The 26851-nt window shown below is 35.5% G+C and overlaps 1 protein-coding gene across 1 annotated transcript; it reads right to left on the bottom strand.

The window, feature by feature from the left end:
* Positions 1-1857: 1857 nt before the first annotated feature.
* Positions 1858-25145, bottom strand: LOC122400462 (blood vessel epicardial substance-like). The gene is made up of 5 exons (XM_043401949.1): positions 24816-25145; positions 20693-21090; positions 17015-17436; positions 10311-10576; positions 1858-1980 (listed from the first exon to the last, which is right to left on the bottom strand). The coding sequence occupies exons 1-5, from the start codon at positions 25143-25145 to the stop codon at positions 1957-1959; spliced, it is 1440 nt and encodes a 479-aa protein (XP_043257884.1). The 3' UTR covers positions 1858-1956.
* Between the last annotated feature and the right edge of the window lie 1706 nt (positions 25146-26851).

The following is a 26851-nucleotide window of genomic DNA, read 5'->3' as shown; positions in this document are numbered from 1 at the left end:
AAGTATACGATTATAATCTACTCGATCGTTTCGTTAGGAATTTTTCCGCGATCGCTGATCGTTCAGCGACGTTCGACTGTAAACAAAAAATCACGTGTCGTCTCGGATGTCTTGACGATCAAAAACGTTTTTAACGCGATTCGTCGTTTCCTTACCGGAAGTTCGGCTTGCGCGAACGGCGGTAGGAAAGAGTAGGAAGCATCGACAACGCTCGTCGCGGAAACGTAAGGAAAAAAGATAAATTCGATTACGGACGAGCGTTTCGTCGGCTTTCTGGGCGAATGTAAATAAAATAAATCTAGTCGGTTGCTTTGGACGATGCGTTTTACTGCGAACGCCCAGAACCTTTTCGACCTTAAAATTCGATTCAACCTCGGTGCGTTTGGTAAGAAGTAAAAGCGATTCGAATTTTAGAGTTGAAAATGTTCCACGTTTGCAATAAATTACTTAGAATGATTTGCCGTATATCCCTGGCATTGAAAAATTCTTCTTCTCTTGATGCTTGTTTCTATGTAATTTTACAATACCAGTTAAAACTTGATACGAAGTCAATGAATTTACTGATTGAACTTTTTGATTTATAAAATTGCATTTATATTTTTCAACTCTTTTGATGTGGGATTTTAAGTCTTTGGTCAGATTTATGTAAACAATAATTTCGTTTGATGTAACTGTGGACAAACTAAATGTACAGTGCAAAATATATTGGGAATAGAGGTTATATATTACAAAGTTATTGATTTAAAAATATTATGTTTGAGAAGGTTAAGAAGAGTCTAAAATATTTCTGATGTGCATAGAAAATTGTGGAAGTTCGAGAAAATTCCAGATTGTATTTATAATAATATTTCTCCGAGATATTAAAAAAAACCCTCTGACAAATGATTTAATCCAGTACTGATCTGAAACGATTTGATAAACAATTTTTAAAGAATCTCTCGCCATGATGCAACATGTCCAAGAAGTGGAATGAAATATTGCACGCGACAACTAATGAAGCTTGCTCCAAATAACGTTCGAAATGATTGATTAACCTTTTGCTCGGTTCATTGCTTCAAGTTGTTCACCAACGAATGATTTGTCCATTTTCAGTGACTCAATTTCACATCAACAAAGAATATTTCAATCTTTCCTTTCTCAATCGAATAAAGTTACGTGCGAGAAAGGATTAAAAACAAGTTATTCCTCCATGCAGGCGATATTCTTAAAATTGCTCGAATCGATTAAAGCAACCGACAGAACTCTCTCTAACGCAAGCATCGACCCAGCGTCATCGTGAAAACCCATTTTTCCCGTCACCCCGAGTCATGACTTCGCCTTGCCCTCTCGCGAACGACGTCTTCCTTTTCTCTCGTCTCTTCCTATAAACTCTCCTCTTCAGCTCAGTTTCTCGCGAGATTCCGAGGTCGCTAAGTTCCTCGAACGTTCGTTCGTGCATTCCCCGAAGAAGAACGGACACACGTATCGTTCGATCCGGAGTATTCACCGTGCACTTTTCTTTTCACTACTAGATCGATCGCGACGATGCTTGGATAACGTGCACGTGTTACGGCGGCTGCGTGTAGTGTCAGTAACAACGTATAAGGCGTAGCACTTGCGGGATATGAACGTGTATTTTGGCAAATCGCGCGTCTCGACTGGAACGCGGACCTTTTTCCGGTCGTGTCGAGCCACCCCGGAGTCCGCAGAACACTGTATGTCACTTTGGTGCCCGCGCGTAACCTGTCGCGTACGTGTCTCTCGGGTTGTCGTGACCGAATACCACGCAGGCACGTTTGACTCTGTCCGGCTGATAGGCCGTGCGATTTAGAAGCCGGTCGACGCGGCGACGATGCCTCAGAGGGCGAACCTTGGTAGTTGATTCAGTTTTATGAGATCTCGACGGGGCTAGGCTGAACGCTGTGGCGACAGAGACAGAAGAGGTACGCTGGCAGGGCCCTCCCCGTCTAGCGACCGTCATACGGGCGTCTCGAACTTCACCTGCAACAAATACGTGCGAAACGGTTCAGTAACTATTTGGAAGAAAGGCCTCTCTAACTCTATTTTGAGATTTTTAACCCTTTGCAATCGGCTAGAGTCCCTCTGATAAAGGAAAACCGCTAATGGGCTCATCAGAAGGGCCTACAGTATACGCTGAAACTCTATTTTGAGATGTTTAACCCTTTGTCCACTCATCTGGAGTCCCTCTCATAAGGGAAAATCACTAGTGAATTCGTCAGAAGGGTCTATACTATATGCTAAAACTCATTTTGAAATAGTTAACCCTTTGCCCACTCGTCTGGAGTCCCTCCGATAAGGAAAACCACTAATGGATTCATCAGAAGGGCCTACAGTATACGCTAAAACTCATTTTGAGATACTTAAGCCTTTGTGCACTCGTCTGCAGCCCCTCTGATAAGGAAACCCACTAGTGGACGCATCAATAAGACTTTATAGTAGACCCTATCTTAGCTGCCGGGATATTCAATGGCCAGTCGAGGATCGTACATATAGGAATAGATCATCGATCGAGTACTTGTGTGAGAAGCGTTGAGCGTAGCCCTCTAGTGGCGAGTGTGGGAGTTGTCGCTACATTAACGACAGCCTAGCACCATCTGGCGTATCTTGTTCACCAAGGCTTTGCTCCCATAAGATTCGCTTATTTTTAGTTTTCGAGAAAATCGTGTTTTTAAAGTTATTTTGATCGTTGGATATATCTTAAAAACTGTTGAGTATCTACACCTAATATTTTACGTATTTCAAAAGACATCACTCTACACATTGTAATCGCAGTCGAATACTTTGTATCCCCTTGCTGGTGCTTGTTGTCTGTATTGTCTACTCTCTTTGAAATGCTCGGGCCCTTAAAGTTCTAACATGGTCGTCGACATTCTAAATGCATTCCTCCGGGTCAACCCTGAATTATTGGCACCCTTCAGTCAAAGGCGCTACCGTCTTAGCGCACTGCATCTTTTACGAGATAGCTATATTTGTTTCACTAAGTATACAGGGTGTTCCAGTCGAAACTTTGGACACAGTTGTCTCTCAAACTGTTCGTTGTTTCCAAAAATATTTGAAGTAAAAACTTTCTTCAGGGTGATAATTGTTTTTTTTTTTTTTTAAACAGAACTTTTGAATTATAAATACTAGCCAAAATCATTCTTTAAAAATCGCCTTCCAAACCAATGTCAATTCCAATTTTATCATTTATACAAGCCTCAATAATATTTATAAAGTTTTATACAATAAACTGATCACCTGGAAGCAGCGAAGAAAAATGAGGATATTAATATTGATACTTGTGTAAATTAATTTTCACGTATCAGAGAATATTTTAACGCATCTTCAAGATGATTAAAAATTCCTTCGAGCATCCCTCACAGACAGAAATTCAATACAATTCGACAAGTACGAAGACACACTTACTATTAATCCAAGTGCTAATTCAAACACTGTTCGAAACTCGGCGCCTCCGGATTATTCTACACGATCATGATCTTTGGTTACACTGCACCCTACACAGATATATTTAACAATTGCGTTATGCAAATTTGATTGCGGAAGTCGTTAGTACATAGATCCATCGCGAAGTGAAATTCCTGACTGAAACTCGTTACAACAAAGCATAGTTTATTGTTGTTTGACAATTCTATGGACTGGAGTCCATTTACGTATGCAATTATGCTTAATAAGCTTAGAATTTCCATGCTATTCATTTGTTAATAGTGTCTCTGTAATTCCAGCTTACTGTAACTGTCAGTGATTAAACGAAGAATGGGATGCAAATAAAATGTCACAAGCTGTTTTCTCCGAAATAAAGATATCTATTTCATTTTCTTTTAATTCTGTAGATTCTTTTAATGGAATGTAATATTATTATTTTGTTATTTGGATAACTCTTATCGAATCGGGTAGTATTTATTTAAACTATTATTTTTTATTATGCAGAGCTGCAGAGTTAAAGTGAAAAATTTATTCTGCCAAGCTAACAGACGTACATAAAGTAAACAGAAACAGAAATGCAATGTAAACTGAATCGAAATAGCTAAGAATTTTTATTCCTAAACATATTTGTAGAATTAATTTTAATTTTTTGCCTTAATTTTGTAACTATATTTTAATAATGAAAATAGTTCAAGTAAATAATATTCAATTTGATAACAATCTAAACAATATAAGAATGATATTTATTTAATATTTTTTAAAAATATTATAATACAAATATACGACTCCATCAATTGAAAAACGTAGTACGAATACTAAGCTTCCTTTTTAATGTAGTATAATGTATGGCAACCCTGTTGGCTGTTGAAAAATATGTTCCAGCTATACAAACGTCAGTTGTCGACTGAAGTATCATACGAAAAGGTCAAAGCTAAAAGCCAAAGAAGCCAGGTGGGAGTATTATCGCGATTGTTCCAGAATAGCTGGAGAAATTTGTCATTTTTAGGTGGCAGGTTTCGTCGCCAACAATGGTAGGTGTGCCACATAGGTGAAACGGTTGGAAAATGGTCCAATATCATGTGACTGTGTCATCAACAATATCTTTGACTCTAAAGCTACATATAATGGAAACCTTGTCCATAAAAAGAACTCATGTACTCGTTTCGACTATTGTTTATTTTCAGTATTGTCAGATATATCTTTGATGTTAAATGAAACAATAATTAATAATTTTATTTTTGATGAATTTGTGGCTTCTGGAAAAGTTTTATTTAAAGACTATAGCAATCTTTTGATTTTCTCTTGCTTCTAATATTATTTTGTTCGTAATACTAAATAACATAAAATTTATAAATAAAAAATATTCAAATTTTGTATTTTTTTTCTACTTTTAGAAATATATATTGAAAGATTCATTTGGGAAACATGTAATTATAGTTTAATCACGTTCTCCGTGAACTTCTTAGAATTCTTTATCGCGCCCTGCAGGTGTGCTTAATATACCGCGACGAATTTAATAACACGTGTGCACACGTGGCTGTGAAATATCCAAGCGTCACATGCGATCGCGTCGTTCTTAACATTCGCTGTTCTTTGTTGTATCAATTCTCCCCATCGTTCATGTTCTCAGGACTCCAGTTGCGTGAATCAGCCTCGCGAACAGGGCGTTTAATTAGCAAAGTCCGATATTTCGTGTATCTAGTTAATCATCTAAAAAAAAATTATTACTGCTTTGAGGCCATTTAGAACTGTTACAGTTTTGAAGATTTTCGAAAGTTAAGGTGTTGTTAAAATTGAGAATGGACGTTTAGAAAAAAATACACGTTTCTTAGATTTTTACATTAAAGAATATTATAAATGGAGAAGAGAAAACATTATTTTGCAAATAATAGATGATGTTAAAATCAGCACCTGACTTATGAATAGCGTCTCTTATAAGTGTATACATATATCATTTTATAATTATATTTTTTATCAGTAGAAAATACCGTAAAACTACCAAAAATAATTCTTCCAACTAGTAATTCATGAAATATCACACTGTGTGTACGTGCGAACGCCTCGTTACGACTCCTTATCGAACAGTACAAGAACGATCAAGCGTGTCCTTGCGTTCGCCCGAAGATTATCGAATCCCACTGTCGTGTGTTGCACGGATATTTCTGTAAGTTTCCTCTCGCTCTGCGTGCAAGCAAATCCAACATGCGATTTTCTCGTACGACTTTTACTTCATTCTCCGTCAGATTTATAATCAGCGCAACTTTGTCGAAGGATTCTATTTATGGTATCCCATGAAGCAACGCACGCAGGCTTCCGTGTAATTGCGTAAGCATTATTTCGCGCGATTTAAACTTTCATTGTTCGACTTTGCATCGAGCAAAAGGGGGGATAATTATTTAATAGAGATTTTAAATTGCACTCACTATTAGCGAGGTATTACGTCGTTAGTAACTATTTAGAATATGATCGTTCGTGTCTGATATCGTTTTAAGAGCTAATGTGTACGCGATGTACAGGATGTCTCTAGAAATTGAGACGAGATAATAGCTTAAATATCTCAATGGAAATCTAAATAATTCTATTCATAAGAACCAACATTTTTCCATTTATAGTAAATCACCATTATAGTGTACGAATATGGGTGAGAGTAATTGTATACAGGGTGTTAGGCCACACCAGGGAAAATCAAGAATATCAATTTGTTGATTGAGGTTTCGTTAAAAAGTTATTAAAAAATTAAATTAAAAAATTTCAAATCATTCACAGAAAAATTATTTTCGGTTGCGGGGGTCAATTACAATCATTTTTGGTCAATAGACATATCCTTCAATTCCTACGAACTTTCGAGAAAAAAATTCCTTACAGAAAAAAAAATGCCTGACCATACATTGATATGTTTCACTGAAATTTCATGCGTATGAACGGATTGGAGGATTTTAATGTTTCAAAAGGCAAACAACGCGTATTTTAGTGGAGAATATGTAGAAATTCCAAAAATATTCGAAAACTTGTTCCTTGATCCCGTAAAGTGAGAAAATCCCCATAAAAATGGTCCAATTTTCAAACGGCCATAACTCCTACAATAGTGAATATATTTTAATGAAAATCTTTTCTGAATTAGTGCTCATGGGTACCTACAAAAAAGTATTAGACTTTTAAAATGAAAAATGAATTTTTAAGAAAAATCGACAGGGGGTAGATGCCTAAATTTTTCGGTGAAAAAAAAAATATCAAATCGTTCTGGAAAAATTATTTTCGTTTGTGGGGGTCAATTACAATCATTTTTGGTGAATAAACACACCCCCGAAATCCTATGCACTTTCGAGAAAAAAATTTTGTTACCGAAAATATACTGTAAGGCCGGATATGTTTCTATAACTTTTTAACGACGCCTCAATCAACAAATTAGTATCCTTGATTTTCGTTTTATTTTGGCTTCTAGAATCTCCCATTAAAATTTTTCTCAGGGGTGGCCGAACACCCTGATAATATTTTTAATTTGGTTCAATGTATATTTGCGCTTGTTTTTAAAACAGAACAGTTTTGATATGAAAATTAAAATTGAAAATAGTTACTTAAAAGTAATTACTACAAATGCAAATGAAAATCGAATATATGTATAGCGTTTATTATTAGCCATTTTGTAAACGTGTAATGTTTCATCAAAATTAGATGGAATACGATGCAAATGTTTACTGTGATTATGACTAATTGTTAGCTCACGTGTCTGACTATTGGTCGTTATTTCTACTTGCGTCGGTGTCTGTAAATATTGACAGTGGTATATTATCTATTTTCCTCTGACATTACCGTTTAGTAACTAGATAGTAGCAATTAAAAAAAGAATTCTGTACCAACGTGAGTGTGTGTAAACATTAACGGAAGTGGACACAATGATTAATGATCAGAAAACGAAGCCTCGTAAGAAAAAGTTTTCAACAATCTTTGACACGAATCTTTGATAACTACTTTTTTGTCGATTGTACTATGGATTTTAACACAAAATGTATTTAAACTTTCTATACAATAAATATAATTTTGTTGTGTTGTCTAATAAATTGCTTTGTTGTTTTCCAATGATATTAGTTTAAAACTAGTAGTGAAAGAATGTTATTTAGAACTTGAGTGTCTTTGTTTTATTGCTCTTTTAAATCTTCTTTGAATATTATGAAAATAAATTGTACCCTTGTGTCCATTTTGTAATTCATTGTTTTTCAAATCCATTGATAATTGGATCACCACTTCGAATCCACTTATTAAATAAATATTTATTTTCGAAAAAACTGTTGAGTATCATTATTAACTTATCGATTCAGTAATAATAAAAAATATAATAACTTGGTGATTAGTGATATCTTACCATTAGCAATGATTACACGCGTTAAACATTAATCATGGTTATGGAATATTGAGTAATTGTAATCATTAATCACTGATTTTATTACATGGTAATTGCAACCGTTTATCATTAATCACATTTCGGCTTTCCCAACTCTGCACTACTAGAATTAAATTCATAGAGATTCTACTGATATTACTGCATTTCCTATTGAATCTAACTCGACGATCAGATTGCAGTTAACGACGAGCAGTATCGAATTCAACTTTGCATCTCTATGTATGCATATTTATTCTGTATGTATTCTCATGTAAAAAATGTATGATCGATTTCACATATCTATTCTAAATATTGGAAACATTTTGTTGCGCCATGAATATGTATCATACTGTTGGAGAACAACGATATCCGAATGAATGAAGTACGCGGAGTGACGTTGATATTATCGATCTGTGATAATGCGTTTTTTGTTTCCTCATTAACTGTTTTTGTTCATTCTGTTCAGTTCGTTCTGTTTGTATCTTCGTGTCTAATAAAATTTATATATTGCTGCTTACGCTAAAGTCCACTGTTATTATACTGTTAATAAACCAAGTTCAACACATACGCGCAGGTATAAATTCCAATGCCAATATTTGCAAACTAAAATGTAATTTTCAAAATCGGTAACATGTTGCAATATTTGTAATCGATTCGAAACGGCATAAATTTGAATAAAAGAAAAGCATTTCAAAGAGAACGTGAGTTCTGATGCTTACCGATTTTCATGATATTCTTCAGGCTTGCAAAGTAATAAAAACTGTCAAAATTACTAAATCTTTCTACTCAGATGTCAAAAAGTAATACATTATAATACGTTTAATAAAAAAAAATTGTATGCCTCATGGGATTCGAACTTGGGACAAAATATTACTAACCACTACACCAATTATTCTTAACTAGAATGACCTATTACTAGATTATATCTGGCTAATCGATTATTTCAAAATTTACACTTATTTTTTTCATTACTGATTGGCCATCCATGGCTATAACTCCTGTTACGATTGTTGTACATGCGAATCTACAAGTCTGCAAAACATCATTAAAAACCGTGAGTATCAGATCTGACATTCTCCTTTGTTAAACCAGCGTCATATGTATGTCTCTCGGTGAAAGCCAGTTTCCCGACACTCGCGACTTGAAGAAGACACTGCTGCATTCAGGAACGAACAACAGTTGGATCCGTGCTCGTTTCGTTACTTTCTTTTTGCGTGCGGAGTAAGAATAAAGGCATCTGGTCGCGCTGGCCAAGCGAATGGACGGTAATTCAATATCGGCTCGTTTTTCTGGCTCGAGTATGCGTCGTAATTGAGCTTTTCTATAGCGACGGTTTGTCGAGCTTTTTTCGCCCGTCGCGATTTATGAGAACCGAGCGCGAAGAAACGGGGAGACGCTGCTTCGATTTCGAGACACTTAATCATCCGCCAACGAAGTCGTAGCGCTCTCCAGGAACTATCTGTTCGAACGTGTAACTAGAAAAGGCAAGATAAACAAAAGCTGAAGATGCACGCGAAGCAACCACGCGCCATCGAACAACGGTGCCATTCAGGTTTTTGCGTTATCGGTCACCAGTATCTCGGAGGTGGACAGTTTTTGTTGGAAAAGGGGAATAATTGTACCGGTATCAGGTTACGAGTACAGCGATGAACCGTTGCTTTAAAAGAAGCTTATTTATGGAAACAGATTGCTCTCCTGTAAAAAGGGCTAAAAGCATTTCGTCCTACGTTGTTTGTACAATCATTGGTGAGGTTAGTTCCAGTTATAAGGCAACATCGTGAACTATTAGACATTGACTTCGATGATAGTTTGCAAAAATTGGTTCATCTTAATTGAGTATCACGTTATTCTATGTGTAATAAAACCCAATGATTCTTTTCAATCTGGAATATTTAAATTAATTAATGTGTACAATCAGGTGGAATTTATTTCGATTAAATATACGATGAACGAAGAGCTCTTGCAGATGTGCAATACATTGCACCTGAGAGCTCAACAGAGACCAATTCTATGTGAGTTTAGTTGCTCATATTGCTTTGAAAGCTCCTAGTTGTTCATAGTGAGTACAATCCTCGGAGTGCAAAAGGTTAAAAAGACTCGATATAAGACCAGTTGCTCATATTGAACTGAAAGTTGCTTCGTATTGAAAACAATTTTTGCTGTGCAAAGGGTTAAGAAGGCTCAACATGAGTCTAGTTGCTCATTTTGAACTGGAAGCTTTTTCATATTGAAAAGAATTCTTGAAGTGCAAATGGTCAAGATGTTCCAACACGAGTCTAGTTGTTCACTTAGAAAACAATTTTTGCTGTATAAAGCATTAGAAAGATTAGACATGAGTCTAGTTGCTCACGTTGCAGACAATTCTTGCTTTGCAAAGGGTTAAGGGGACTCGACGCGAGTCTAGTTGCTCACACTGAACTGAGAGCTTTTAGTCGTACATACTGAGAACAATTTATGGAGTGCAAAGGGTTAAAAGGGCTCGACGTGAGCGTAACGCGGGCGTACTCACCTCCCTGGTTCCCTTTTTCGAGCGTTTCCTCTCCAGCTTGGGTGTCTGAGGTAGCAGTGTGTAATCGCCGCTCGTGCCTCCGCTGCGCTGCCTTGTCAACGGCTGATGTGACAGGAGAGGTGCCCGCGGCGGCGGTGAAAACTGAACACCCTGCGGCAGTAACGAATACCCGAGGTTCTGGCCCGGGGTGAACGGCGAAGTCGGCGGGAAGTGATTCGCCACCACGGGCGCCCAGTATTGGTGCGAGTACCGGGAGGGCGAACTCCCTGTGGACAGTCAATTTCGACGCTCGTCAGCTTCGCCGTATCTCGCATGCGAGCCTCGTAATTGCTATTCGATGCCCCGATCGATCTACTCCCTTAGCGTCGTTCGATCTTCCCCCGCTTCTACCGTTTCCCAGTGACCTCGGAGAAGAGTAGACGCGTCGGGACCGAGATTCTACGCCAATGATCGCGTTTGGAGATCGATATCGTTTTCGTGGTCTCCGGTTATGATATTCTAAGCTGGCGAAACGTTTTCGTGCGACGGATAGGTTTGGTTTTGCGACCCCAACGAGGTCACGAAGCGAAATGATTCTCTTTCAAGGGGTCATTCCTCTGCGAATGTTGCGAAATTTAGTAATTTTCCAGAATTTTTTTTTAAGCGAACGCTACGTCCAACGTTGCGATTTTTTTTGGAGGTTATTTAATTACATTTTAGTTATGCATATATATTTTTTATACGGTTTTAAGTAATTGTTTTTTACCGTTGTCTCGATCGCAATAAATAGATATTTTAAAAATCATGTCTCGCTGGGGGTGGATGATTTGAGCTCTCAGAATAGTTTAAAACTAAAAACTTGCAAGGATTTTTAATTAGTATGTTTATGGTTATCGTTTGTGGTAAAATAAATGATTTATACTGAAAATTGACAAAATGGCGAATACTAAAAACACATTTACAGAGAGAGATCTATGAGAAAATATAGAGACAAAGAAAAATTTGGAAGGCAGACGAGTATAAATGGCGTATTAATTCGTCTTATTTAGTTAACAAATTAAACAGGAAAGCTTTAATTAAAGTTCTCGGCTGTTGGAATAAGGATATGTACCATATCTGTGTATTTTTCTGTCCAGTTTTATATTCTTAATTCAGCAAAGTTCATTCAGATTTAATAGAATTCAATACTGACAAGGAACCATCGCGAACGGTCCGGCTTCGATTTTGATGAAACTTTGTACACTTATAAAGCAGCCAAAAATAATCGACACGTATTTTTTTTTAGCTGCGGTAACTCGAGTTTAAGGGGTGAAACCACCCCTTGAAGTTTTCGCTCGAAACGGCTATCTCGAAAACGGAAAGAGATACAACAAAATTGTTAATGGGCGAGGTTAATGGTTTCTTATGTACAATAACATGGTGTTAAAAAATTTTAAAAAATACAATTTGTTTATAACAAAAAAAAATTTATTAACTTAATTTTTCATTTTATTGAAATTTTCATAATGACAAAAAATGACGAGCATTTTATTCCAAATCCATTGCAATGCGATTTTTTAAAATTGCCTCTTACAGTTTTGCAGATTTTTATGATTTACATCTTGTGCGCACATTCATTATGGTAGTAGCCGTTCTAACTTTGATTTTAATGAAGCACTGTAGGCTTGCACTAAATTATAGTAATTACAGTAATAAGTAGCGAGTAATAATAACAGTAACAAGTTTCTTAACAGCAATGAAAGGATTAATTATTTTTATTGCCCACCTATGACATCGTAGCAAAGGTGGAGCGATTTATAAATTATAAATATATGCAGTGTGTATAACAATTATTCTATATAGTTCCGACAATAGTGGTACTCGTCGAAAAAATGTTTGAAACATAAAAATTTCTTACACCATGCGCATTTAATTATTGCCACGTCACCGCAAATATGACATGTTGGCTCATTTTCAACAGAATAGCAGTACTCAACAGGATTCTGGAATGCATTTGGCTTTTCATCTATATATCCGGATTTATACCAGGAGTATTTAATAAAATTTTGGAACCTTGGCGATGAAAATTGATTGTGGACCAGAGATTGAAGTTTAATTATATTATTCCTAGCGTGGAGATTAATGTCGTGATTTAAAACGAGAACTATATCGGAAAATCGGCGGACGAAATTTTTCCAAGTGCGGAAACCGTAAACATCCAGTGGTTGAACATACTTTGTTCCACCTTTTGGTATTATAAAAAGTTTTACATTTTAACCCTCGGGAGTAACTTCGTTCACCGTCTTCTTACAGTGACCACTCCAGGAATCAAGAATTAGAACTGTTGCGGCCCCAGTATTTGCGAAGTAAATCTCTCTTAACTAGGTCTTGAAATGGTCCGTAGTTAATTTGCTTGACTTTGAAGCTACAAGATATACATTGTCAGGGCGAAATAAATGTTGTTCCACAATCGGCCCGAAATGTCCTGTACTCTCTTTCAGTACAATAAATAATGGTGACAGTAATTGTCCATCAGCTGAAATGGTTGGCTGGATGGTGTAACTATGAGTGGTGGATGACACTGATTGAACACCTCCTTCTACGATTTTTATACCTTCTTCAGCCAAAGTGAGCCCTGAATGTAATTCCAAATTAAAACCACTTTGATCGGAATTGTAAACATTGTGTGGTTCATTTCGGGCTATATATGATTTTACTTCATTCACGAATGCGCTGCATTGCAAATGAATATCGTCTTCTCGATTTACCATATTTGTGGTTATAAATCTGGTAATTTTTCTGGACACTAATCTAAATATCTTTTTAAAAGTATATAGCCAAGTATATCCGGCTTTAAATGTTTGTAAATTTTCTATGTCCTTCGCTTGTAAAGCCCATCGCCGTAGATCTACTTCATGCACAATTACTCTTAACTGCCGAGCTTCCATAAATTTATTAAATGTATATTCTGCAATACGTTTTATCTTTTCCTTTTTTGTGCCATCCTGTTCAACTTGTAAAGCCCATTTACGAAGCATTCTTTCGGATTTCACGTGACGGAATTTGGAACGTACGGTGTCTAATTTTAATCGCTTCGACTTCCCGCTGTTCCAGTACGCCACAGCATTCCTTTTATATTCGAATGGGATGTATTCTTTATTCGAATGACATACAACGTCTTGTTCGTATATGTTTGGAATATTCGGTGTCCTATTTTCCTCCTCTTCATCTACCCACAACCAGTTCAAATCAGCATCCTGATTTTCTTGGTCGATAGGCGGCCCGTCCATTTCAACACACGTTTCATGTTCAACCAGGAATGCCGTGTCTTCGACACTTCTTACAATTAAATCGAATAATACATCCCTTAAATTTTCTTCTGCGCTATTAATTGGCGTGGGTCCCTGGTTCCACTCAACAAACGCAGCAGACAGTAAAGTTATTACTAGACTGCGGATTTTTATGCAAATTCATATATTTATTAATAAAATTAATAAAATGAGAGCTTCGTAGAGGGTTCTTTCAACCCCTAAATACAATAATTTTTATCTTACTTGAATTTTAGTTATATTTTTGCATATTAAATGCATTCTATAGTTTTTTGACAATCTAAATTTCCCATAAATGCATAAATATCCGCAGTCTAGTTATTACATTTATAGGATTAATATTTACCATCTTTCCGAATACAGTAAAAGCTGGATATATGCAACAAAAGATTGGCTGGATAAGTGCAACGTTTAAATGCCCAGAATCGGCACCTCGGCTGTATGGATAACCAACAATGTTCTACACGCTTATAAAGAGCTAATTGCAATATATATATATCCAAGTTTTCCCACTTATCTACCAACAAATATTATTTTCACATGACAAGGGCAATCAATTTAATTAACTTTACGATATGTCACGTTATCAAAAGGTATAATACAAACTCCATTTCAATATACCCATTTTATCATGTTTATTACAAAAACCGTCTCGATTTTAAAGAATGTTAATAACAACAGAGATACAGATGCACATACTAATCTCATTTAACACGTATTTTTATTATACAAATTACACAGAATGCTTTCACAACAGTGAAGATTTAGATAACGTGCGTAAACTGCATGATAGGCGAGCCGCAGAAATGACAATATTTATTTATTCAATTTGTATTTTAAAGCAAGTACATCATGAGAATAATAAGTGTATCTTTATCTCCTGGTATACACACTGTATGTATTTATAATTTATAAATCGCTTCCCCTTTGCCACAATGTCATAGGTGGGCATAAAAAAAAATCTTTTCATTGCTGTTAAGAAACTTGTTACTGTTATTGTTACTTGTTACTTGTTACTGTATAATTTAGTGCAAGCCGACAATGCTTCATTAAAATCAAAGTTAGAACGGCTACTACCATAATGGATGTGCGCGCAAAATGTAAATCATCAAAATCTGCAAAACTGTAAGAGGCAATTTTAAAATATTACATACCAATGGATTTGGAAAAGTTCGGCCACCCTTGGGAAAAATTTTACGACGCGTATTTTAATCAAGAATACGTAGAAATCGCAAAAATATGCAAAAAGTTGATCCTTGACCCCGCAAAATGAGAAAAACCCCATAAAAATGGTCCAATCTTCAAACAGCCATAATTCCTACAATAGTGAATATATTTCAATGAAACTTTTTTCTGAAGTAGAGCTCATAGGTACCTACAAAAAAGTATTGGCCAACTTTTTTGTAGGGCGTATAACAAAATTATTAAAAATGAAAAACGAATTTTTAAGAAAAATCGACAGGGCGTAGGTGCCTAAATTTTTCAGCGAAAAAAAAAAATTTCAAATCGTTCTAAAAAAATTATTTTCAGTTGCGGGAGTCAATTTCAATCATTTTTGGTCAATATATATACCCCCGAAATCCTACGCACTTTTGAGAAAAAAATTCGAGAATGTGTGAAATTTTTCAACAAAATTAAAAAATTTCAAACCATTCTGAAAAAATTATTTTCGGTTGCAGGGGTCGATTACAATCATTTTTGGTCATTACACATTCCCCCGAAATCTTGGGCATTTCGGAGAAAAAAATTCAGTACGGGCGGAACTTTAAACGTTAATAATTTCTTAACGAAGCCTCCATCAACAAATTGGTATTCTTGTATTTTTCCCGATTTTGTCCTCTAGAAGTAGTGCAAGCCTACAGTGCTTCATTAAAATCAAAGTTAGAACGGCTACTACCATAATGGATGTGCACGCAAGATGTAAATCATCAAAATCTGCAAAATTGTAGAAGGCAATTTTAAAAAATCGCATTGCAATGGATTTGGAATAAAATGCTCGTCATTTTTTGTCATTATGAAAATTTCAATAAAATGAAAAATTAAGTTAATAAATTTTTTTTTGTTATAATCAAATTGTATTTTTTTAAATTTTTTAACACCATGTTATTGTACATAAGAAACCATTAACCTCGCCCATTAACAATTTTGTTGTATCTCTTTCCGTTTTCGAGATAGCCGTTTCGAGCCAAAACTTCAAGGGGTGGTTTCACCCCTTAAACTCGAGTTACCGCAGCTAAAAAAAAATACGTGTCGATTATTTTTGGCTGCTTTATAAGTGTACAAAGTTTCATCAAAATCGAAGCCGGACCGTTCGCGATGGTTCCTTGTGAGAAAAGTAATTTATTTCACTCAATATTCTTCAACGTAAATTTATGTTCCGATGATTACAGAGTGCCGATTATTGCAAATAATCGATTTCTTAAATACTTTTCAATTCCAATTTTCAGATGTGATTATGATCCAGTGAATTATAAAGATATTAAAAGAAAAAAGATTTTTAAGCAAATATAATTCCAAAAGAATAGGAACTTTAACCTAACTGTATTGCATGCATTTTATTCTACTCTTCGAAAATGGTAAGGAAAATTATTGCCTGGTGTCTTGTACGCCCATGAATACTCGATTTAATGGTCCAATGAAAAAATAAGTGGAACTTGCAAGGTTACTGCACGGTACCCATGAGAAAACATTTATATAAATATTTCATGACGCACGTATTTTCTCGGCAAATTTTACAGGAACTCGTTTCTCCAGTCTCAATTGAGTTACATTATGCAATATGAGGAGAACGTTAACTATTTTGAAAATTATTTGCTTTAAAATGCCGACATTTTGCAGAGTTTAATTATTTCACATCACTGACAAATACTATGAATTGGGAACAAAAATGAAAAATGAAATTTAGCTAAAAAAAAAAAAAAGTTGACCTTCAAATAACCTGTAAAACGTGCAGTGGGTTAGAAATAAATAGTATAGGTGTTCCTTCCGCATGAAATCCAACAATTTTGTTTCGAAACATTTTTTTGTCGTGATATTTTGTTGTCTAAGTTAAACCGAAACACTCTGTTCACGTTCTATTCGTTCGACATGACTCTAATTTCGTTATTTAAGAAAAAATTTCAATTTTACGATCAATTTTTGAAATTTGTTAAGATATGGAAATATCTATTCTTGACAATAATTATTCCACAATCTAAACATGTCTTTACAGCCTAATCAAATTTCAAGAGACCTATCTAGATTTATTTTCTTCGACATCCAATCGTAACAATTAATTTTTTTAGTATAAACTCATGTCAACCGTACGTAGGTGACGTAGCAGTCCCCGCGTTAAAAGGTTTAGCCTTGAAACGCATTCCATTTAACCCGATCCAATGATCGATTTACAACGATTGCCTCATAAACGAGTGTACTTACTGTCGCTGCGTGGATTACTGTGCCTCCTCTGTGCCTTCCACGTCGTTGAGCGTACTCTTCCGGCAGTTTCAGTGTTAACAGCGTCGACGCTAAGACTTCTCGCGACGCCCCTGTAAGGATTCGACGTGGTTGTCTCACTGGCCGCGGCGACACCAGCAAGCTGCTCGTTAAGGGCGTACAACTTGGACGTAATGTCCTTACCGATGAGGGTGTTGAGGACGACCTTAAGTAGCGGCCTATGCCTGAGTACCCTGAGCAACTTCAGCCTGGTCCAACAGATGTACGTGCTGGACTCCTCGGCTCTGATCGTCACTTGGAAGACGTCGTCGATGTTCTCGTGCATGGCCTCCCATTCCGGCGAGTCGACGAACTGATAAGCTTTGATGTGATGCAAATGCGTCCCATCGCAAGTCACCTTCAGCCTGTACCAGAGTTACGCGAACTTTAATCCCGATTAAGTCACGAAAAGAACAATGACTTTATTGGACGAATGATTATTTAGATACTAGGACTTGTGTTACTATCGTCATCATTTTACTTAATAACTCAGATAGTTGTAGAAACATACAGTTGCGGACAAAATTAGGTGGACAGGTGAGGAAAATACAGTGAGTGTAAAAAGTATTCGTACACTAGTCAATTTGAACAAAAACTTTGCAGAACTTTGTTTATTACAAAAGTATGTTAACAAAAACATGCATACATATTCTTAGAAATCTCTGGAACAAATGTTATTAACAACAAATTATTTATTTATATTTATTATGAAAATATTAACAAATTTCCAGAAATTGACCTAAAATATACGCGTAATAAGTATTCGTACAGTCTTTGATTCGTAACATTCCACATAGAACGATTACAAGATAATCCATGATATGTAAACATACTTAGCATCAGTATGTCTGGAGACGCTGTCGGGATAGGTAGTATCCTGAATTCAAACATTATCAACGAAATTATCAGTAAAATGGGACGAAAACGCAAGGAAACCTCTGAAGAAGAAAGGAAAATTGTTATAAATTTACATAATAAGTGTAAAACACTGAGTGAAATTTCTAAAATTTTAAATAGACCGTGGTCCACAGTTCAAGGAATCATTGACAGATATGGCGATCGAAAAACTGTAAAAAATAAACCAAGAAACGGACGTAAACGAATAATAAATGAGTATACCGGCCGATGGATAATTCGAAAAATAAAGCAAAATCCAAAGATAAGTGCGGTGAAAATCACAGCTGAACTTAAAAATGATCTGGATATTAATGTATGCAGTAGCACAGTGCGTAATTTTTTACGAGATAGAGGATATCACGGCAGAGTAGCTCGTAAGAAATATTTCGTAAATGAAATTAATAGAAAGAAACGATTGCAATTCGCGAAAGAGTACGTTAATGTTCCTATGGAGCACTGGAACCGTATTATATTTACTGATGAGAGTCAATTTAACATATTTGGGTCAGATGGACGATGTACAGCATGGCGGAAAAAAAATACCGAGCGCGAAAAAAGAAATTTGAATCCGAACGTAAAGCATGGAGGAGAATCAGTCACAGTTTGGGGCTCTATGAGTGCGAGCGGGGTTGGATCCCTCCATTTTATCGATGGTATCATGGATCAGAAAATGTACATCGATATTCTAAAAGAGCATCTTCAGGTTAGTGCAAATAAAATGCAGTTACAGGGCAGTTATATATTTTTGCAAGATAATGATCCAAAGCATAATGCTTATAATACACGTCAGTGGATTCTATATAATGTGCCGCAGCAATTAAAAATCCCTCCACAGTCTCCTGACGTAAATGTGATAGAGCACTTATGGAGTCATCTTGCAGTAGAAATTCGAGACCATTACATTTCTTCGAAACAAGATTTAAAAAATGCACTTTTAGAGGAATGGAACAAAATTTCTAGTACTATAACCAAAAATTTAGTAAATTCAATGCCGCAAAGGCATAAAGGCTTATACAATCTAAAGGAAATCCCACTAGATACTAAAATAGCAAATAGATTGATTTTTGTTACGTTTATGTACTAAAATTTATAGTTTTTGTTGTAAAATTAGAAGTGTACGAATACTTATTACACGTATATTTCACGCCAATTTCTGGAAATTTGTTAATATTTTCATAATAAATATAAATAAATAATTTGTTGTTAATGACATTTGTTCTAGAGATTTCTAAGAATATGTATGTATGTTTTTGTTAACATACTTGTGTAATAAACAAAGTTCGGCAAAGTTTTTGTTCAAATTGACTAGTGTACGAATATTTTTTACACTCACTGTAGGTATGAATTTAATCAAAGTGCTGTAACTATTGTGCACTTAGGTTTTATATATTATATATCTTTATGGTACATAGATTATTTAGCCAATAATTGAAATTAATATTTACATTTGTGTTGAAATAAAGTATACTTAACGAGAACGTTGATTGTCAACGGACAAAAATAAGTGGACACTCGTTCAAGATGTTATTACAACGCGAAAAATGTAAATAAGCGCGAAGTATCCTTTTCACTCTCACGTAGTAGTCTCGAATTAACTATTTGGTTGGTGTGTAAGTTTTGAATAAAACGGACTGTTTGTAAGAAGAGAATTTTCAAATCAAATTCGTAATTTGATTATAGCGAACTGTTGAAATAAATTAAGTTACTTAAGTAGGAAAAAAGTACAATTTTTCTAACAGTGCGGTCGACAAAGTTTGTAAAAAAGTATTTACTACATAGTACCGTTGAAAATTTAAGAGGCCACGGACGTAAACGTTGTACCACCGCGAGAGAAGATCGTCAAATTACTTGTAAATGTCGACAAAATCCAAGAATCCCTGTTGATTTTTCTTAAAAATTCGTTTTTTATTTGTAGTAACTTTGACGCTTTACAGAAAAGTTGTTTAATACTTTTTTGTAGGTACCCATGAACTCTATTTGCTCCCAAAATTTCATTGAAATATATTTACTATTGTAGGAGTTATGGCCGTTTGAAAATTGGACCATTTTTATGGGGTTTTTCTAACTTTACGGGGTTAAGAAACAAGTTTTTAAACATTTTTGTAATTTCTACATATTCTCCACTAAGATACGCGTTGTTTGCCTTTTGAAACATTAAAATCCTCCAATCCGTTCAGGAGTTATGATGTTTTAAACATACGCATGAAGTTTCAGTGAAACATGTCAATGTATGGTCAGGCATTACATTTTCGGTAACGAATCTTTTTCTCAAATGTGCGTAGGAATTCGAGGGTATGTCTATTGACCAAAAATGACTATAATTGACCCCTATAATCAAAAATATCTTTTGTAGAACGATTTGAAATTTTATAATTTAATTTTTTAATAACTTTATCTCAAAGCTTCAATCAAGAAATTGATATTCTTGTATTTCGTCTCATTTGGGCCTCTACTTAATAGTTACACTACTTTGGTTAAATTTAGTTTATACTTATTTCTTTTAGCTGTACACTTAATTCTGTCCGCAACTGTAAATGTAGCTCAATAATCTCAGATAAGGTAACATATTCGTATGAGACGTGCTATTGTAAGTGCAATAGCTTTTATGTAATCCTATTCTAAATCAAGATAAAACAAAGTTTTCGAATGCCATTAGCATAGAGCATTTCCCCAAATCGATCCCAGGACTGTTTCGCAGGGAAATCGCGGCCATTCAACACTCACCTGCCACGCAAGAGTATCGATAGCCTTTCGTCGGCGGGCGTGACGCCTTCCGTGGCGTAGGTTTGACCAGAATCCAGCTTGAGTATCCTCGCCTCTTTGGCCAGTTCCTGGAAGTGCTTCTTGCTGACCTTGTACGGTTTGAAGAGTTTCAGATAGAGCTCGGCGAGCTCCGGACTGAGCGCAGGTGGCAGAAATCGACAGGCTAGTATGAGGGAGTGAATACCGTTCAGAAGGCCGAGGGCCAGGCACCATAGCATGGCGTCTAGGGCGCATATGGTGATCCCGGCCCAAAGGGCGGCCAGCATGAAGCCGGCCGTCAGAAATGTGCGAAGAGCCAACACTGAGGCCTTGAAAGACCGCGGCACCAAGAACGCCGCCGCGAAGAACAAATTCGCCGCCTGACAAACAGTAAATCCAAACAGTAAATCGCCTGGAAAACATATTCAGAAGCACGATTTTGCTATTAAGAAAATTTTTTCCCTTCCAATGGAAGTGCTATTAGATTGGAAACATAATGATTCTTAAAATGAACCCATGATTCGTAAGTTGAACATTTCTATCCCTCCAAACTGCGGGGAGCCAGTGAAGGGTGGAAGACATTTGCGAAAGGCTACGAGCTGGAGTAAACATGCCAACCCCTGGATAAATGTTCATTTTAAGAATTATCACTGTTATTCTTCACAATTGATATTTTATGGGTGAACGACGCCAGTCAGCTGCTAGTTATTCAGTAAAAAATAATTTAAAAAAAAAACACAGTCATTTATAATTATTATTTGTAGGAACGTTCTATTCGAGAAGATAGTTCGCATTTTTGTTACATCAATTAGAGTCCTTGATTTAAACGTTTTAGAGATGGACGAGAAGGAGAGATCTCTAAGATCGCTTGACATGCAAAAGCTGCAATGGCTTGTGAAATTGTGGCAAGATATTCTCCTTGGAGTGCTTGAGATCTACATTGCAGTGCTTAAAAGGATATTACTGTATATTTTTCGATGATTTTAAGAAAATGATGGTTCTAGTTGCGTAATAATGCGAATGTTCGTTGCCTACTGATCGTGAAGTCACATCTCATTAAATACAGCGTTGTCGAGTCACTACTCTTATTCGTCTGACTTGGGAACATTTTTTTATTTATCTGAAACATTTACACTCTGATGTTTGCTCTTAACATTTATTAGCATAACTTTTTACATAGCATATTTAGAAAACTTATATTTTTTTATTCATTTTTTGTGGATTATTCCCTAACTTGGTAACAGCTAACTTTTTTTTTCTTTTCTAATGCGAAAATTGTTCTTGAAGGATAAAGATTTTTAGACGTGTAACATATTCAGTTCCGTTGACAGTTTTCAGAAGCATTTGGAACAATGCAATGAATGCATTGAAATAAACGCAGATTACTTTGAATAACAATGAAATTTTTCTTGAATTATGCAAATTGCGTTTTGTTTTATTGCAACAATCCGAGAATTATAATGCCAGGCCATATGTAGAAATATGTTGATTCGAGTTACGCCAACAAGTGGTCGACAAAATTAAGCGATCTACTTTCCATTGTTTACCATTTACCTTTAGTAATTCATTCCTAACAGTGAATAATTATTATTACCATATGATTCTTTATTTAAGAAAAAGATATTACTTGTCGTCACTTTTCAAAATTATTTATATTTTTCTCCACAGATTTAATATTTGTCTATTCAAAAAGGAACCCAAAATGCTCGAAAATAATGATATAAGAATATTCTTTTAGTGTCAGAGAATATTACATAAAATACTTGTAAGCAAAAAATTAATTATTTGATTAAAATTTATTTGTTATTCTTAGTCTATTAGAATGCTAGGTTATTCTAACTCTAATTTAAAGTACACTTGGTCCCATTTCGAAGAAAATTAAGAGAAAACAAGCTGTAAGAAGCCCTGGTCGGAAGAAAGGCTCGATGTAATCGACCATTTCCTCTCAATAGGCCAGAAAATTACTTCAATCGATGCAAATTTACTGTTGGTGAAGGTAGAGCTCAAGTTCCTTGTACCAAATGGCAAAGTGTATTTATGCTTAATCAGGAGAAAATTGTTTCCTTTTATACCAAAGAAAACGTAACAATTGTTTCTAATAAATAATTAATCACATTAGTATTCATCATTTCCATCCAGACATTAATATATTGAAAAAAATTCTGCATAATGAACTTTCAATCTCGTTTGCTCACGATGTGCTAAATTATACCACCTAGTTATACTATTATTTTTTTTAATCATGATTTATTTCAACGCACAATTTATCTTCTAACGATGATTTATCCGAGTAAATAAAGTTTACTTCTAACGATGATTTATCTGAACAAATAAACTTTTCTTCCAACGATGATCAATTTGAATACACAAAGCCTTTTAATAGCCAGATACGATGCTAGAGACATCGTTTATTCATTTTCTTTGTACAACGGTAACTTCTAACTTTAACACTAGAACTACCGACAATTATAGTGTATTTACTTATACCAAAGAAATTAAAACACTAGATACATAAAGAAATGTATAATGCAATAGAAATAAGTGTTTATTCATTTTCTTATAGAAAATTGCAGTAAATTTTCAAAAATTCAGTCAAGTAAATTTTTTACAAATTTTATTAGAAATTATGACTGGGTCATTTTGACTGCTTTGGTAGTTCTAGTGTTAAAATACGCAATTTCAACAAGCATATATCTATTTAATGAATCACGGTATTGTATCGCACGAGTTTCTCGTTATCTGAACAAGATTCGACCAGCTTCATACTTTCGTATCTTGCTCGTTTTCCAACGAGAACGTTTTTCATTAGCTATGCAGCAATCTTTATGCAAGAATGCTCTTCAGGAATAAATCTCTCGTTGAAAAGTGTTCTGTCGATAAAAGATTATCCCATGCGTTCGATATTCCAACCAAACTCATTGAAATTTGTATAATGTTGAATAAAGACTTTGAGCCTTGGAAATTTTTATAAAACGCTTTGATAACGCTAAAAAGCGAATGAGATTGTTATTAAACAGCACGATCTAAATTCTGTTTAAAGCGATGTTATTTACTCTTTACAAAATTTTTGTTTAAATTAAATTCTAACCGATATCGATAGAATCCAGAACAATATTGCTTTTCATTGCGTTAGCAATCGGTCGAGCATTTATATCGTTCTGGATTCAATGATTTAACGTATCATTTAAGTAAATTACTGGTTAAATGAGACAACGATAATAGTAAAGGTTTCACGGTTCAATAACAAATGCGTAATTTGATATTGCTGTCGATCAGCGAAAAGCCATTGGTATTTCCGTGAATTTACCAAAAGCTATAATCCGTTCAATCTTTTCACTTAAATATATTATTTCAAAAATTATATGATCGGAAACGTGCAAAGATACCTGTTTGTTAAATGATGTGAGTGAATACTATATTATCGACAATGTTCCAATAATGAAGAAGTTACTTAAAGTTTCATAACGAATGTCTTAATTCTTGAATAATTGAAATGAAATTGTTTATTGAAACGAATTTTGAAAAATAAAAATAAGCGTATTCATTACATCTTGGTCCACAGTAATGATTCTTAAAATGAATTCCGGACGTGATTTGTAAATTGACCATCACTATTCCTCCCAATTGGGAGGGGATTATCTTCAAGCTGGTGTCGAATTTCACCTCCACTGTAAGAAAGATAAACGTGCCAACACCGGAGCTATGTTCATTTGAAGAATCATTACTGTACTCAATGAAGAAACTCGTTTAGTTGTAGTAAGTCAAATGAAAAATTAGTGCAATGTATAGAGTACCTATACATATCGATTTACTAACAATGTAGGTATAGTAACGATTTTCAAAATAACCCCAGTTGTGAGATTCGCAAGTTGAACGTTTCTATCCCTCCTAACTAGAAGGACCCTTAGAATCAATGAAACCTGAATGGCGACATGTTTGCTGATGTCGAATTTCGCTTCCTGTACGAAAGATGAACGTGTCAATACCGAAGCGATGTTCATTTGAAGAATCATGACTATATAAGGTTCACCAGATGGCGTTGGGCATTAAATTGACCTACTCTACACCTGTGCTTTTATCGAATGGGTATACAAACAGAGCTCACCTGGAAGAGTTTGTGCTGTGCTGCTTCCCATTCGTCGCAGTAGCCTCCTCCCGATGACAGTACAGTGGTATTTAACCTCTCGGTCACGTTACTGGCCTCGGTACTATTCCATACGTCCACCCAGAATTCCGTGTAATTCAAGTCCTCCAACGAGTAGCCACCCAGGCTAGACAGGCCGCTGTAATTGAAGGTATAGCCCTCGGTGGAGTAGGTTGTCGATGTCGGGCTGGTGAACGGTGTCGTCGTGGTGGACGACAAAAGGCTGCTCGCAGGCGAAGGAGCATCAGTCGTGTTCGCCATTTTTCGTCGCGAGCGCGTGGTACGGGCCATCACCTTCTTCCACTGTAACAACGAAGTTAGAAACATCGTGAAACTTCTATCGGGAAACTTTTACAAGCTTCTCGGGAAGGATAGTAGAAAGTAAAGGTTCCGAATAGCGGCGAAAACTTTCTCATTCTTGCTGACTTTCTGACAACGGAATATCGCGAACCATCAGACTTTCCACAAATATTGATTAGTTTAACTAGGAACATTATATCGCGTAGGAATCGTCCGCCATTTTATTCGTGTTATCGCAACGCCTACAGAAAATATTGAAATATGTTGCAAACAATATTCACCGCAACTCGATTCAAAGTTTATACCAACGCAAATTTAATTACCAGTACAAATAAACGATTTTAATATGATTTATCATAAGAATGTATAAATTTTTCAAAATAAATTCTTGCAGTGCAAGGGGTTAAACAAAAACACTTTTCTCGAATGTATTAAAATTCTAATTCATTCCTCAGGTTCTTCATGGAATTAAGATTCAAATATTTGCAGATATAATACATTTGAACAAATATGTATATGATAAATATTTTTGTACAATACGAGTTTAGTTTTGATGAGACTTAAAATCATCTTGAATTCTCATATTGTTATAGAATTTTCAAATATTTGGTTAGCGATAAATTATTATTTTGATGTTTCTTTAAATATTGTGACTCGTGGTTTAGTGTTTCGCCAATTTGCTTTTACGACTGAGCTGCGGGTATCGAACTCTGAGCAAATGGGTGAGAGATCAAGTAGTGGGGGTAATTCGACAGTATGGGCGGCCTTGAGAGGCCAATTGAATCTGTCTCGACTATTGTGAACTCATCGGTAAAGTACCCGCCAAGACTCTGCTTTGGACGAGGTATCTTTCGGTGGTTCAGTCAAGGGATCTGTATATTGGATCGATTGCTTGGCGAGAACTTGCGAGAATAAGCTTGAGTGTTGATGGTGCTGCTACACTATGGATGCAAATACAGTTTACTAGGCAGTAAATTGCAAATTATATGGGTTTTGTTCTTCGCTATACAGCTTTCAGTAGTTATTGCTTATGTAATTTTTCATCATAAAATTTGTAATACGAGATCTATGCAACTAACAGTGAAGTGTAAGTGTAGTAATGATGTTTCATTTTATGATTTAGCATTCTTGTATGTTCTCAGAGAATTTCTTGTCGTTTCTATCATTCGTGAGAATAGTTTAAACATGGGTACTACTACGGCATTAAGGCAATTATTTTTTTAAAATGGTCGTTAAGATGTCCAACCCGATTCCGCGAAGATTACGAGATACGACACGTACAAGGATTATTCTTCTATTTTTCACACGTATGGCCACGCTTAGTGCACTTTTCTGCAAATTGCTTCGAGTAATATACCAACCGTTATCGTAATTACTCGAAACAGATTAGAGATAAAGGCATGAAACTCGGTATATGAGTTCTTGGTCACGAAAGGTGAACATCTAATGGATTTAGAACCTTCTCACAGCGTTATTAATAGATCTTTTCTAAATGGGTCAGACAGTATCTTGTTCAAGACTCTTTTACTTCAGAGAAAATAATTATTTTCGAAGAAACAAAAGGGAGAAGATATTTAATTTTTGTAGGAAACGAATCATCGCTGTACACGAACGAAATTTATTCGCTTTATTTGCATCAGCAATTTATTAATAAAAATTGAAACGCGACGTTTTGCATGTATTTTTAAAACTTCAGG

The sequence above is a fragment of the Colletes gigas genome, unplaced genomic scaffold (genome assembly GCF_013123115.1).
Source record: "Colletes gigas isolate AHSC1104 unplaced genomic scaffold, ASM1312311v1 Colletes_gigas_Sc00018, whole genome shotgun sequence".
Classification (NCBI taxonomy): Eukaryota; Metazoa; Arthropoda; class Insecta; order Hymenoptera; family Colletidae; genus Colletes; species Colletes gigas.
This window is presented reverse-complemented; position numbering and strand designations above follow the sequence as displayed.